Source organism: Bombina bombina, chromosome 6, assembly GCF_027579735.1.
Source record: "Bombina bombina isolate aBomBom1 chromosome 6, aBomBom1.pri, whole genome shotgun sequence".
NCBI lineage: Eukaryota > Metazoa > Chordata > Amphibia > Anura > Bombinatoridae > Bombina > Bombina bombina.
This window is the reverse complement of record NC_069504.1, coordinates 654280514-654297422: the sequence shown is the minus strand read 5'-3', so window position 1 is coordinate 654297422 and position 16909 is coordinate 654280514. Positions and strand designations below refer to the sequence as shown.

The window sequence follows — 16909 nt, the reverse complement described above, 5'->3', positions numbered from 1 at the left end:
TTTGCAGGTGAGATCTCCTATAGTACTTTTTTTTTTTAACTGTTTAGTGTCAGATTTGAAGAAGATAATGCTGACTGTATCATTAATAGTTGAGTATTAATCTTTCATTTTGTCTTGTCTGTTTAATGTTTGGTTCGGCACAACCAGAATACTCAATATGCTTTATTATCAATTTGTTAAAACCAAACAAACAATTGAATTTAGAGATAAAATTGCAGCCATACAGGTATAGCCGTGTAACACATTTCTTATAGCGCACAGGGAATTTTAAGTACCTTGTAGTTTAAAATTAATATCCTTAAAGTGACATGAAACCCAATTTTTTTTCCTCATGATTTAGATAGAGAATACGATTTTAAACCACTTTCAAATTTACTTCTTTTAACTATTTTGCTTCCTTCTCTTAGTATCTTTTATTGAAGGAATAGCAATGCACAAGGATACCAATACCATTCTCCTAATACCGTGCTCCCAATACCATTCCCCCAATAATGTGCTCCCAATACCGTGCTTCCCAGATCTTAAATTGGTACCTTTTTAACAAAGACATTTATATAACAGCCATAGAATAGCCAATGTCCATACATCTGATTCTAGAATCAACGTAGCTCCAAGTAGCATAAGGGGAAAGAAGTATAGACTTAAAGGGACATAATACTCATATGCTAAATCACTTGAAACTGATGCAGTATAACTATAAAAAGCTGACAGGAAAATATCACCTGAGCATCTCTATGTAAAAAAGGAAGATATTTTACCTCACAATCTCCTCAGGTCAGCAGAGTAAGTTCTGTGTAAAAAGTTATACTCAGCTACTCCCAGCTGCAGGTAAAAAAAAAAAAAAATTAAGAAATGAACAGCAGCCAATCAGCATCAGCAGTGCTGAGGTCATGAACTCTTTTACTATGATCTCATGAGATTTGACTTAACTCTCATGAGATTTCATAGTAAGCTGAATAGGGAAATAATATGAGAGTGCACGAGGCTCATCCCCTAAGCTGTCCCAGGACAGACACACTAAAATGCTGCTTAGAAATCCTTTACAATGGGATGTAGCTACTGAGGAACTTTTGAGGTAAAATATCTTTCTTTTTTACATAGAGATGTTCAGGTGATATTTTCTAGTCAGCTTTTTACAGCTATGCTGCAGCACTTTCAAGTGTTTAAACATTTGGTTATTATGGCCCTTTAACTGTTGTATGAATATTGAGATACATTTTTATCGCAAGATCTCAGAAACCAGTCACTAAAGTCCCATTTCCAGCCCAATACCAGCAGTAGGGTCAATAATGCATTTCTCAGTATTTTTATTTCAACATAGACATACAACACCACAAAAAGAAAGAATGTTAGCAGCTTATATTCAAAACAGCCTCTAAACCTTTTACAGTCTCATGTAGCACGAGTAGAGTCAGCACAATATCACATATTTTAATCCAAATTGTGATCCAAGCTGCTCCATAGTCTTTCACAGAATTGTGTACCAGTGGAAAGGTTAGATGTACAGTACCACCGCTGAACAGTCTCCATAAATAATTATCAGCCCCAGACCCTTCACTACGCCCTGGATAATATGTTAATAAATAACCGTTTAGGCAGTACCACAGATGGAAACAGGTGTTGAAATGATAGTAAACAAGCAAAAAGGAGCAACACTTATCTGAGATTCCTGTGTGCTCACCGAATACTTATCTTCGTTCTTCTAAGTAGAGCTTTTGATCTTCTTTTTCCCTGATGACTGTACAAAGCCCAAAGCAGACAGAGAGGTTCTTTAGGCCCATAACTGGAACGCCACACTGTATATTACTCTTTGGGGTGGTCACCTGTGTTTTGCTTGAGCTTCAAGTATGCTCCTACCCTGGAGGCGAGAGTCGCAGAGGATATCCACTCTCTCCCTGCTCTAGCTTCAAACAGGGATCCTAAGAGTTGATCAAACGCAACTTTTCTCCCCTCTTGCCCCCAGAATAACGTTAACAAGGATTCCTTCGAAATGGAAGCTGGGGCCTACGCCTTTGTCTTCTTCCTAGGATTGGGGCCCTTGTAACTGGCCAGGCGATGGAAGTGGCTTCCTCTGTGAACCCTGATTTCCAGGGTCAGTAGCCAGATGGCAACACAATTTCCCCGCTTAAGGATTTTGCTGCTGGGGTACAATGGGCAACGCTCTCCCAAACTACGCACGTTGCATAGATCAACCCATACCAGAAGCCCCCCGATGGCTTCCTCTTTAACACAAAATCTAGTTGGTCTCCCCTTCTAAGATGTTTGTTTTTTATTTTGGTCCATCTAATTAAAGGAACCAGTTGAAGTCTAGTGACAAGTCAGCCATTCATCTTTCAGTGGTTAATATAAGCTTTTATTTATCGGTGTTCAATTTATAAGTTAGAGTGCTTAGCCCACAGACCTCAGATTTACAGTCCCCTTGGGGAGAGAATTTTTTTTTTTTTAAATAATTATTGTAAAGATCAACAGAATAAAAATAAACATAGGGAGGAGAAAATGACTTCTAGTTTTTAGTCTAATTGAAAGCAAATTATTGAGCAGCGCAAGCATTCAAATGCCACTTACAGGCCAGTGTTTATCTTAATCACTGTTGAAGTGCAGGTGGAAACTCAAAATAAGTGTCACTGATTGTATATCATTAAACCTGGCATATTAGTGCACTTGAGGAATGAATTGTGAGTCATCAAGTGAATCTTTAAGTCGAGCGTGGCAGTGTTCCCTTGGAAACAAATCATTAACTGAAGCTCATCTATGTTTCGATTTATGGCATTTTTTGTGTCTCTTGCAGATGCTTGACGTGTACACAGAGTTGCCTTTTGATAATCTTGATGGAGGAGTTTGGAAGCAAGGCTTTGACATTACCTATGATCCCAAGGAATGGGAGAATGAACCCCTGCAGGTTTTGGTAGTTCCTCATTCACACAATGATCCTGGTAAGAAAGACCATATTACTATAAACATCCATCTTATGGGACACTTGTTTTTTTACATTTTATGACAATCAAGTGGTAAAGTGGAGGCTGATTTAAAAAAAAAACTTGAAACCAAGAGCAATCTTGTTGTTCGGAAATATTAATATAGTTTTGGGTGATTGTAAAATGAAAGGGACAGTATACAACAATTGTCATATAACTTCATGTAATAGACTTTACTATAGAGGGGAATATGCACAGATTCTGATCTAAAAATCCAATGTAAAACCATTTAAAAACTTACTTAGAAGCCCCCAGTTTAGAACTGTTTATAAGGTTAAGCTGGTACACACATTAAAAGGGAGAAAGCAGGAAAAGCAGACACTCCCCCCTCCCCTGAATATGAAAAGACCCATTACATACAGGAACAAGCAGGAATCTGTAGACATGAGTCTACATCGGATACTTTGGGGCTTGGTTGGGAGTCTGAAAATCAGCACAATGTTATAAAAGAATAAGCAAAACTATACATTGTTACAAAAACATCCCCAGATGGGCTATATAAATGGATCATCTACAAAACATTTATGCAAAGAAAAATCTAGTGTACAATGTCTCTTTAAGGGCAGATTAAATAAGCAGAGTCCAGCAATAAAGGGATAGTAAAGTCTAAATTAAACTTTTTTAAACAACTTTCTAATTTTATTTCTAATCACTAACTTGCTTTGTTCTCTTGGTATCCTTTGTTGAAAAAAACATACAAAAACATACCGAAGTAGGCTCAGGAGCAGAAAAGCTGGGAGTTAGCTGCTGATTGGTGGCTGCACATACATATTCCTCTTGTCATTGGCTCACCAAATGTGTTCCGCTAGCTCCCAGTCATGCATTGCTGCTTCTTCAACAAAGGATACCAAGATAATTAAGCAAATTTGACAATAGAAGTCAATTGGGAAGTTGTTCAAAATGTTATAATTTGAATCATGAAAGAATGTTTTTTGGTTTTATGACCCTTTAAGAAGAGAAGATAAGGTGTGCTGCAACAGAACGCTGCATTGAAAATCTTGCCCCAGCCTGAAAAAGTTTGAGAACCACTGCAATAGACTTTAGTAGTCCACTGAAGTAACAAATGTATATGTGACTAATTTAAGGATTCCATTGTCTAAAATGGAAGTGTTAGTTACAGCATTTGGCCAAATGTTGATAGGCCAGGACCACATCAAGGTGTCTTCCTGCCTAGGTGCCACCTGCAGCCACACAATGCGTACCTTCAACCAAACTGAGATACATACAAGGGTGACACAGGCCCTTTTTAATTTCCTTAGACACATACAAAACATGGAAATGGACTGCACTCTCAAACTACATTAGGTACACATCCTATGTCACTGCACTGCAACACCCACAGCCCTGGGTACTCACGAGCACTCACAGACAGCTGCACAGACTACCTGGGTACAAAGCCCATAGGGAAATTACAAAACAAAAATATTTACTATTAAACTTTGTGTTGTGTTAATATTCTTTTGGGTTTTTGTTTTGTGGGGGGGGGGGTTGTTTGTAATTTTCCCTATGGGCTTTGCTCTCAGGTTCATCTGGAGTAAACAAAGGATATAAAATGTGTATATGTAGCAAAACGTGTGTGTGCCAATAATACATTAGGTCTCCATCTGTACATGTTTCCCATTTTGTTGCTGTAAAAAGATCTTTGCTTCACTCTGACCCGTGGCCTCCGCCGCCGGCCACAAGGAGATTCTTACTGTACATCCTATTAACATTTAGGAGTCATAGTTCCGTGGATACAGAAGCCTCCATTCCATTTTAAATAATAAAGGTATCACCCTGTGCCCCCCCTCAAACCCAGACAGGAAACCTACAAAAGTAATTATGCATGATATGGAGATGGCGATATCTGTTAGGCAATATTATATTAGAAGCAGCATTGGGACTTATGTAGCCCCCCCCCCCCCCAAGGTATTTCTGAAATTAAACAAGCAGACTAACATGAGGTTACATTTTGCGGAAGCACAGATTAAAACATTAACACAATGTTAGGCTTAAAGAGTTCTTTAAAATATACCCATACACCTAAATAAGCAGAGCTGCATTACTAATAGCGTATTCAACAGTCCAGGGCCCAGGATTCTATATCGCTGCTATTTTTTTGTCTCGCATTTCAGGCGTGAAGGAGATCTTAGGATAGGAACCTTGTGAGTCCCTCTGAGGTTGTCATTGAGTTGAGCAGGACAATAAGGAGCAAAGGCTGTCTCTGGTCAGCAACTGTAATAGTCTTAAATAGCAAGCGTTGCTGCAGACCTGTGAGAAGCGTGCTTGTCAATCGCGATCCCACGCCACCGCCGCCACTATAATGAACCTTTTAACCCCTAAACAGCAAGCCCCCCCACAATGAAATATACTAAATTAAACTATTAACCACTAAACCGGAAGCCCTCCACAACAAAATATACTAAATTAAACTATTAACCCCTAAACTGGAAGCCCTCTACAACGAAATATACTAAATTAAACTATTAACCCCTAAACCGGAAGCCCTCCACAATGAAATATACTAAATTAAACTATTAACCCCTAAACCGGAAGCCCTCCACAACGAAATATACTAAATTAAACTATTAACCCCTAAACCGAAAGCCCCCACATCACAATAAACTAATTTAAACTAGTAACCCCTAAAGCTAATGTCCCCCTAACTTTATATTAAGATTACAATTTCCCTATCTTAAATTAAAACTTACCTGTCAAATTAAAAAAACTAAGTTTAAACTAACAATTAAGCTAATATAACTATTAAACAAACTAAAATTAAATTAACTACCAATTAAATAAATCTAAAATACACATTTAAAATAATCCTAACACTACTATAAAAATTACAAAGTATCTAATTACAAAAAATAAAAAATACTAAATTACAAAAAATAACCAACACTAAATTACAAAAAATAAAAAAAAAATTCTCAAAAATAAAAAAAGAATTACAACTTATCTAATAGCCCTATGAAAATAAAAAGCCCACCCAAAATAAAAAAAAAACCTAGCCTACAATAAACTACCAATAGCCCTTTTGAGCCTTTTGTAGGGCATTGCCTTATGTTAAACAGCTCTTTTACCTAAAAAAAACCCCACAAAGACCCCCCAACAGTAAAACCCACCACCCAATTAACCCCCCAAAATAAAAAAAACCTAACTCTAACAAAAACCTAAGCTACCCATTGCCCTGAAAAGGGCATTTGTATGGGCATTGTGCTGAAAAGGGCATACAGCTCTTTTGCTGCCCTTAAAAGGGCATTCGTCTTGAATGATCTTCATCCCGGCGGCTCCATCTTCATCCATCGCGGGACCGGCATCTTCTTCTTCCCTGCGGAGGCGGAGGTCCAGGCGAAGGTCCAAGGCGGAGATCCATCGATCCGACGTGGAGGTCCTCTTCATGCGATCATCCGCCGCACACTGAGGATTGAAATGCAAGGTACCCCTTTTATACGGGGGGTACCATTGCATTCCTAATAGTTGAAAATTTTGAATCAGCCAATAGGAATTAGGGCTGCTAAAATCCTATTGGCTGTTCAAATCAGCCAATAGGATTTAAGCAGCTCTCATTATATTGGCCGATTCGAATCATCGCCGATCCGCCTCCGCAGGGATGAAAAAGATGCCGGTCCCACGATGGATGAAGATGGAGCTGCCGGAATGAAGATCGTTCAAGCCGGACAACTGTGAGTACCTAAAGAGGGGTTAGTGTTAGGTTTTTTTTAAGGTTTTTTAGGGTGTTTTCTTTTTTAGATTAGGGTGGGCACTCTTAAAAGAGCTGAATGCCCTTTTAAGGGCAGCAAAAAAGCTGTATGTCCTTTTCAGGGCATTGCCCATATCGCACGCACAAGCCGGCTGTTTCAAAACTTGTAATGGCTGCGCTATGGAGGGTGAAATACCTCAACTTTTGTTGCGTTCGTTAAAACCCCTATAGCGCGCATAACTCGTAATCTACATGATAGCTTGGGTCTATACTGCTTAAGTTACATGTTCTAACAAATTATATATTTTTTACAGTAGAATGTCCGTTTATTATATGATTTATCATATGATAAGTTTCCATTTGTTTGCATTAAACTACTATATTCTTATTGATAGATGAAATAATTCTAGATGGTTCTTATTATCCTAAGTCATCTAGAATATTGTGGTTAATAATGTTACATTTATAGAAGGGCTGTAAGGGAAACTTTGTAGGACTGGATACACATATCACCAGTAAGTATTCTAAACCTCAGCTGAAGCAGAGCATTGCACCTGATACGAGATCTTGGGAACAAACTGCCAGCCCACACAAATGAAAGTATAACAATTGTTCTGTTTATTGCCCGCCCACAATGCGGTTATAAAGGTTACATCATATATATTGTCAATTGACACAGAGGGGCTTCATACATGCCCCCTTATTACAATATCCTCAGTGGAAAAGAACAACACTTGAGACAAATAATTGTTTATGCAAAAGGCAAGAAAACTGTAGATATTCGGCCTTGATATACGATAACAATAAATATAGCGAGATCATGTTGATACTAACAAGCAAGAACAAATGTCAGTGGACTAAAGTTGAGTATCAAAATCAAATCTCTTGAGAACAACAATAGTTAAGTGTTAGCTTAGAAATGCTGACAAGATGCAAAAGTGACAAGATGGAGGCAGATTGGTTATACATTCTAACATTGTCTCCTTTTTATTCTAACAGAATAACATACCATAAAACAGCTATATAGATTTGTAAATCTATTAACAAATCTATTTAAATACTGTACACTTATTGCTATAATAGCTAACCATAATAAAGACTGACTAGGCTTCAGTTTATCACTGCATATAAGTACGGTCTCTCCAATACTCTCCGTATACCTCCCACAATCCCCAAACTACTGGTCTATCCACACAAAGACCCAGCCAGCCCCCCATCTACCCCCAAACAGCACTGCATCTTTATTTCTCAACCTGCATAGCTAGCATCCCCAAATAGCATTGACAATTCCCTGCTCCTATTCACTCTCTACAGTGAAGCATGACATGGGTACAGCATAAGCATCTCTGGGTGGACTGTTATCACTTTAAGAACAGTCTTTTTCCTCTTACAGCTCCACCTCCCTCAGACACTCTGCTTCAATATCATTGTCCATTTGCAGTAGGGGTGATTTGCACATGAGAAAGTGTCCATCTAAAGGGTACAAGCTGGATATACAATGGTTTGTTCATGGGGTAGACAAGGGCAGCAGCTGGATCCCCATAGCAAGCAAACACTCGAGTCAGAAGGAGTCTAAGAAGGGAACAAAACAGCACAAGATGAGCGCGCACCCTGATACAATCACAATTATGCAGCACATAATCTTTCTCTTTTATAAGCATCACAATTTCCTTTAATTCCTTAACTTATCCTATGTGATTTAAACCAAGGGAAACCCTGTGGGTATAAAATACAGACTAAATACATTTATTGCATTTCTGCAGAGAATAACTCTCAGCTTCTCTATACAATTTAAATAATACCTTAAACATGACCACTAGGCCAGGAAAAACTGCTATACCTCGGCAAGAGGCTATGTGGCAATGCTAAGTAACTTTTGCTACGACTTGCAGCAACAATGAAAAACAAAACAGTCAACAAAAACATTCATTTCTTCACACCCTTTCCTTCAAACTAATAAAAATTAACCAAATATTATTTTATTTCAGCAAAGTCACTACATGTAATGTTTATCATTCTCCAGTTATGATTTAAGAAGAATCAGCTGTCTCATCTGATATAAACACTATAAATTTACTAATTATTTTATGCAACCTAAATTCTCTCACGCTCCTGTATGAGGACAGAATACAGTCATAACATTGTTAAAACTACATAAAGGTAAACACAGCTTTATGGTAAGATAATTCCCTTCACTGTCAAACACCTAGAATTACAAAATCCAAATAGCAGATACCATACCTGTTAAAAGGGAAAAAAATACATATGCTTTAATAACACAAATTCCATAAGAGCCATTGTAAGTGGATAATATACCATCAGTATCATCATAATTATACCCCCCCCCCCCAAAAAAAACTCCTATTTCTCTTTATAATTGTTATACATTTCTAACTGAGACTAAGGAATTATTACAATGGGCAATTCCTACAAACCTTCCTATTCTCATACCCTTCTTCATTGTAAGACACACACATATATTTATATAGATTTATATACCCTCTTTGTCCAAATATTAAGGGACAGTATAGAAACATGGGGAAACCTTCTGTGTTTGACTATGTTGAAGGATCGGGCATGTTCTGAAATATTGCAGCATTTTCTTTCAACTATCTATGAGCAAACATACTCTCTATGATCAGTGGGCCATACAATAAGGTACAAATACTGCAACATTTAAACACACATCTGGAAGGTTACTTTGTTTATGTGCATATTATTTCCAAAACACACAGGGATCCATGAAATATCCCCCATAGTCAAATGAACATGTAACAATAGGAACTAGAGAGCGTGTTAATACAAATAAGGCATACTTATTAGCAGACAAAGATATGTCTTCCTATAACTAATATGATCAATAAAAATAACACAATAGGAAGAAAATACAAAACAAGCAATGTGAGTAAATAAGTTAAAACAATACTCCCCTAATTTAGATGTGGATGACTCTGTAGTACAGTAACAGGTACACAACTCCAACAGTCAAGGCACAGTCAAGAGAAGGATAGTCTTTATGTTCTGGAGACGCACATCATAGGAAACAGTCATAGATTACCCAAAGTCCAGTTCTGGGGCTGGTACCAGCTTGAAATGCAAAGAATGGATCCAGAAGATAGATCAGCAACTTTTACTGCAATATGGTGGTTAAAGGGACGGTCAACACCAGAATTTTTGTTGTTTTAAAAGATAGATAATCCCTTAATTACCAATTCCCCAGTTTTGCATAACCAACACATTATAATTATACACGTTTTACCTCTGTAATTACCTTGTATCTAAGCCTCAGCAGACTGCCCCCTTATTTCAGTTCTTTTAAAAAGACTTGCATTTTAGCCAATCAGAGCTGTCTCCATGGTAAATTCACGAGCATGAGCTTAATGCTATCTGTATGAAACACATGAACTAATGCCCTCTAGTGGTGAAAAACTATCAAAATGCATTTAGATTAGAGGCAGCCTTCAAGGTCTAAGAAATTAGCATATGAACCTCCTAGGTTTAGCTTTCAACTAAGAATACCAAGAGAACAAATCAAAATTGGTGATAAAAGTAAATTGGAAAGTTGTTTAAAATTACTTTCCCTAGCTGAAGCATGAAAGTTTTTTTGGACTTGACTTTCCCTTTAAACAAACTTGACATAGGTCTTTTTCCCTTCTTTTTTTCCATCTAGGTGCCAGGTGTTTCTTTATTTAAAAATTTTACTTGCATTAACTCTTCAATCTTTTGCAGAGTGCACTATGGAACTTTTATCTGTACAGCTTTACCTAAATATGGAAAACTCAAAAAAATCATTTAGTTAGTGTTTTTACGTATACAGTTCCGTGATCTCATCCTGCAAATACAAATATTTTGTTAACAACTTGCCTAATCATTTTAGGTTAATTTTCTTACTTAAAAACAATCTCCCAAATCACATAAATAAAGATACTCATAAATAATCCCCCCATTGTTCGCATGAAACACCCTGTTTGTAACGCCAACACAATATGACAGCAAACTAAAAGACAATCCATATACTCCTAAATGAAGTAGTATCTTTAACCTTTTAACGCTGTTATGCCGTTCTATTCCGTCATATTTACACTGGGCTTTAAAGCCGTTATGACGGAATAGAACGTCATAACAAACGGCTGTCCTGAAGCCTTCTGTGCTTCAAGGACTTGATCGCGGTCTGGAGGGCGTTCCTAGGGTTGTAGGGACGCCCCCCAGATGCGATCCAATAATTGAAATCTCGCGATCGTATGCACGATCGCGTAGTTTCAATTTGTCTACATCGGAACAGGTGTTCCGATGTAGGCACTTTAACCCTGTCACGAAAGGGTTAAAATCAGGCAAAATCATATACATCCAATATCTATTCAACACATACAGCACCCTTCCACACACATTCCCTAAAAAAATTAAAAAACATTCTCTAAGAAATCAGAAACAACTGGCCACCATGCAACACAAAACATTAACAGCCCTCACAAACTTTTAACAAACACACCATCAACCTGAAATTCAGCACATAAACTTACACTCACTGAAACACAGCAAAACACTACAAATAATTAAAAATCCTATAACAACCTTCCATACCCTGGTTTTGCCAGTTCTACCTTGCACAATACTATGAGATCATGCTAATAATGCAATCGCTTCAGACAATTAATAAACTCTAATTGCACATTTACACATAAAATCCCTAACCATAAATAGACAAAAACACACAAACACCTACGTACCATATTCTGATGAAAGGTCAGATCATAATGGCACTACCGTGGTTCTATATGGCTATGTGGGCAAACCCACTGTTAAATAATCATGTTGGCACTAATGATTTAGGGAAAGCTTTAGGACTCAGCCCACTGGCGGCAGTAACCATGTTGCTATTACAACTTCATGATTATCATTATTATATGTAGTAAACCTGTGAAATGCTATACTTTACTATCACCATGATTATAATAAATACCTATTATTTATATATGGGCTACAACTTAATATCCAACATTTTCCTTGCAGCTCTGACTAAATATAACAATCTATAATAATTAAAAGGAAATTTCTGTAGATAATAATTATAATCTACAAAAATAGATTAGGGGCTCACCATTTACCATGTATATATTACATATATAACTAGCCCTGTACACATTTTTATTATTACATGACTTTAAAATCAAGTTACAGCAATACCACTTTAAGCAACAGCAAAGCATATCCTCATATTTCTTAGCTAAGAAACACCGATATACACACCGTTAACAACTTTAGCCAATTAATTATCAGGCGAGAACAAAGATAAAAAAAAACAAGCATCTCAGCCAGCTTTTGCAGCGATTGTAACAAAACACCAAACTCATATCAATTTTGCATACTTCAAATATTTCACTCCCAACATTCATTCTTAATGGGACATTATACACTCATTTTTTCTTTGCATAAATGTTTTGTAGATGATCTATTTATATAGCCCATAACGTTTTTTGTTTTTTTTTAAAATGTATAATTTTGCTTATTTTTAAATAACATTGCTCTGATTTTCAGACTCCTAACCAAGCCCCAAAGTTTTATAAGAATACCGTCAGCTACCTTCTCCAGCTTGCTCCTGTTTGTGTAAAGGGTCTTTTCATATGCAAAAGAAGGGGGAGGGGGGAGTGTCTTATTTCCCACTTGCAGTGGGCTTTCCAGCTAACTACCTTTTCAACAGAGCTAAACTGAGAGCTTCTAAGTAAGTTTTTAAACAGTTTTATACTGGATTTTTATATCAGTATCTGTGCATCTTGTTCTTTATAGTAGTGTCTATTACATTCAGTTATATGAAAATAAGTGTATACTGTCCCTTTTAAGCCGCATTAACATACATTAAACCTTTAGTGACACAGGAAACACATTTATTAATGTGTAATATTAAGGAAAACATAAATTTCATACATATTAGTGACAGAAAAAACACAACAAGATTAACTCTCTACGTACTTAGGATTTATCCGAAATTGCTCAGATTGGGCCATATCCCAGCAACTCAAAAATTAAACAAAATCCTCAGAAGTCTAGTAGGGAGTAAACCTCACAAAAATAAAATTACAGACACAGTGAACATATCAAACACTTCTTACACAAAAAATTACACAGAAGCTCCATTACTGCAACGAACATGAAATAAAAATAAAATGTTTCCATATACAAGATCCTATCATATCACATTACAAAAACCTCTATGTACACAAAGTCAGGAATGAATTATCTTCATGAGAGTTAAGTTAACGAATCTAGTTTATCAGTCACAGTCTAGTTTATCAGTCATAAAAAAAAATTGCCCAAAATCACAAAATTAAGGTCTGGGATTCTGATATGCTGCGTCGCTTCTCATGAGCATATTGCCAAAAAATATCTCTCGCTTTACATTCCTCAACATTCAAACAGCAAAAAAAACAATAGCTCGCACAGCAAACAATAAGCAGCAAAAGAAAATTACAGCAGATAACGCTTTAAGCAACACACATTGACAAGTGATAACTCTGCTCCAGTGATATATTATTTAATTACACACTATAAATAAACCCAACGGACTCAAACCGTTTACACAAAGAACTCAAATCTTTGATTTTACAAAGGACTTTAACGTAACAGACTCAAACCGTTTACACAAAATAACTAAATTCTTTACCTTTACACAGAAGGGACTCCGCCCCCTGGAATGATGGGCCTCAATATATATATATATATATATATATATATATATATATATATATATATATATATATATAGGTGAAACTCGAAAAATTAGAATATCGTGCAAAAGTTCATTTATTTCACTAATGCAACTTAAAAGGTGAAACTAATATATGAGATAGACTCATTACATGCAAAGCAAGATATTTCAAGCTGTGATTTGTCATAATTGTGATGATTATGGCTTACAGCTCATGAAAACCCCAAATCCACAATCTCGGAAAATTAGAATATTGTGAAAAGGTGCAATATTCTAGGCTGAAAGTGTCCCACTCTATTCAGCTAATTAAGCCATAACACCTGCAAAGGGTTCCTGAGCCTTTAAAGGGACAGTCAACCATAGAATTGTTATTGTTTTAAAAGATAGATAATCCCTTTATTACTCATTTCCCAGTTTTGCATAACCAACACAGTTATATTAATGTACCTTTTACCTTTGTGATTACCTTGTATCTAGGAACCTTCTTCCAGCCCCCTGATCACATGACTGTGACTGTTTATTATCTATTGTCTTAAATTTAGCATTGTATTGTGCTAGATCTTAAATAACTTTCTGTGCCTGAACACAGTGTTATCTATATAGCCCACGTGTACTTTCTGTCTCTTTGTGTTGAAAAGAGATTTAAAAAGCATGTGATAAGAGGCAGCCCTCAGAGGCTTAGAAATTAGCATATGAGCCTACCTATGTTTAGTTTAAACTAAGAATACCAAGAGAAAAAAGCAAATTTGATGATAAAAGTAAATTGGAAAGTCGATTAAAATTAAAAGTCCTATCTGAATAATGAAAATTTAATTTATACTTGACTGTCCCTTTAAATGGTCTCTCAGTCTGGTTCAGTAGGAATCACAATCATGGGAAAGACTGCTGACCTGACAGTTGTGCAGAAAACCATCATTGCCACCCTCCATAAGGAGGGAAAGCCTCAAAAGGTAATTGCAAAATAAGTAGGATGTTCCCAAAGTGCTGTATCAACGCACATTAATAGAAAGTTATGTGGAAGGGAAAAGTGTGGAAGAAAAAGGTGCACAAGCAGCAGGGATGACCGCAGCCTGGAGAGGATTGTCAGGAAAAGGCCATTCAAAAGTGTTGGGGACTTTCACAAGAGCCACCACACACAGACGGATCCTGGGCATGGACTTCAAATGTCGTATTCCCCTTGTCAAGCCACTCCTGAACAACAAACGACGTCAGAAGCGTTTTACCTGGGCTAAAGAAAAACAGACCTGGTCTGTTGCTCAGTGGTCTAAAGTCCTCTTTTCTGATGAGAGCAAATTTTGCATCTCATTTGGAAACCAAGGACCCAGAGTATGGAGGAAGAATGGAGAGGCACACACTGCAAAATGCTTGAAGTCCAGTGTGAAGTTTCCACAGTCTGTGTTAATTTGGGTAGCCATGTCATCTGCTGGTGTTGTTCCACTGTGCTTCATTAAGTCCAGGGTCAATACAGCCGTCTACCAGGAGATTTTGGAGCATTTCATGCTTCCTTCCGTAGACGAGCTCTATGGGGATGCTGACTTTTCCAGCAGGACTTGGCACCTGCCCACACTGCCAAAAGCACCATAACCTGGTTCAATGACCGTGGGATTACTGTGCTTGATTGGCCAGCAAACTCGTCTGACCTGAACCCCATAGAGAATCTATCGGGCATTGCCAAGAGAAAGATGAGAGACATGAGACCAAACAATGCAGAAGAGCTGAAGGCCGCTATTGAAGCATCCTGGTTTTCCATAAAACCTCAGCAGTGCCACAGGCTGATAGCTTCCATGCCACGCCGCATTGAGGCAGTAATTGCTGCAAAAGGGGCCCAAACCAAGTACTGAGTACATACAGTATGCATACTTATAGTTTTCAGAGGTCCGATATTGTTCTACAGGTATGTACAATGCTTGTTTTATTGATTGCATGTAATATTCTAATTTTCTGAGATTGTGGATTTGGGGTTTTCATGAGCTGTAAGCCATAATCATCACAATTATGACAAATCACGGCTTGAACTATCTTGCTTTGCATGTAATGAGTCTATCTCATATATTAGTTTCACCTTTTAAGTTCCATTAGTGAAATAAATGAACTTTTGCACAATATTCTAATTTTTTGAGTTTCACCTGTATATATTAAAACCCCAGCATGTCGGTCCAAAACTCAGAGAGAAAGTAAAAAAAAAACTTAAACTGTGTGAACACCGGCTTCTGACACCAGAACTGTAAGGGGAACTTTGTAGGACTTGATACACATATCACCAATAAGTATTCTAAACCTCAGCTTTAGCAGAGCATTGCACCTGATACGAGATCTTGGGAACAAACTGTCAGCCCACACAAATAAAAAAGTATAACAATTGTTCTGTTTATTGCCCACCCACAATGCGGTTCTATAGCTTACATCACATATATTGTCAATTGACACAGAGGGGCTTCATACACGCACCCTTATTACAATATCCTCAGTGGAAAATAACAACACTTGAGAAAAAGAATTGTTTATGCAAAAGGCAAGAAAACTGTAGACATTCGGCCTTTATATACGATAACAATAAATATAGCGAGATCATGTTGATACTAACAAGCAAGAACAAATGTCAGTGGACTAAAGTTGAGAATAACAAAAGCAAATATATTGAGAACAACAATAGTTTATTGTTAGCTTAGAAATGCAAAAGTGACAAGATTCTAACATTGGCTAAAACTGTTTCCTGTACTGTATAAATGCATTGTAAATACAGTTATCGTTTTTGCTTATTTCTCCAACATTGGTGTGTCCGGTCCACTGCGTCATCCTTACTTGTGGGAATATTTCTTCCCCAACAGGAAATGGCAAAGAGTCCCAGCAAAGCTGGCCATATAGTCCCTCCTAGGCTCCGCCCACCCCAGTCATTCTCTTTGCCGTTGCACAGGCAACATCTCCACGGAGATGGTTAAGAGTATGTGGTGTTTAGTTGTAGTTTTTTATTCTACTATCAAGAGTTTGTTATTTTAAAATAGTGCTGGTATGTACTATTTACTCTGAAACAGAAAGAGATGAAGAATTCTGTTTGTGAGAGGAAGATGATTTTAGCAGACAGTAACTAAAATCCTTTGCTGTTTCCACATGGGACTGTTGAGATGAAGTAACTTCAGTTGGGGGAAACAGTTAGCAGACTTTTCTGCTTAAGGTATGACTAGCCATATTTCTAACAAGACTGTGCAATGCTGGAAGGCTGTCATTTCCCCTCATGGGGACCGGTAAGCCATTTTCTTAGTCTCAAGCAGAATAAAGGGCTTAATATGGGCTATAAAACTGGTAGACACTTTTATGGGCAAAATCGATTGCTTTATTTGGGCATTTTATACATGTTTATGCTGGTATTTCACACTTATAAACTTGGGGAACGTTTTTTAACGTCAGGCACTATGTTAGACACCTTTTCCAGTCAGGAAGGGCCTTCCCAGTTGTAGGCTGAGCCTCATTTTCGCGCCATTACTGCACAGTTGTTTTTGAAAGCAAGACATGCAGATGCATGTGTGAGGACCTGAAAATAGTTGGAAA

General features: G+C 37.3%; 1 protein-coding gene across 2 annotated transcripts in view; it reads left to right on the top strand.

Annotated features, from left to right (window-relative positions):
- MAN2A2 (mannosidase alpha class 2A member 2) overlaps nt 1-16909 on the top strand; it is a 162533-nt gene that overhangs the window by 51751 nt on the left and 93873 nt on the right. For both annotated transcript variants that reach the window (XM_053717715.1, XM_053717716.1), the window contains exons 3-4: nt 1-7; nt 2789-2933. The exon at nt 1-7 is cut by the window's left edge and continues 251 nt beyond it. In XM_053717715.1, the coding sequence (XP_053573690.1) occupies nt 1-7; nt 2789-2933 (152 nt within the window). The remainder of the gene's footprint in view (nt 8-2788; nt 2934-16909) is intronic.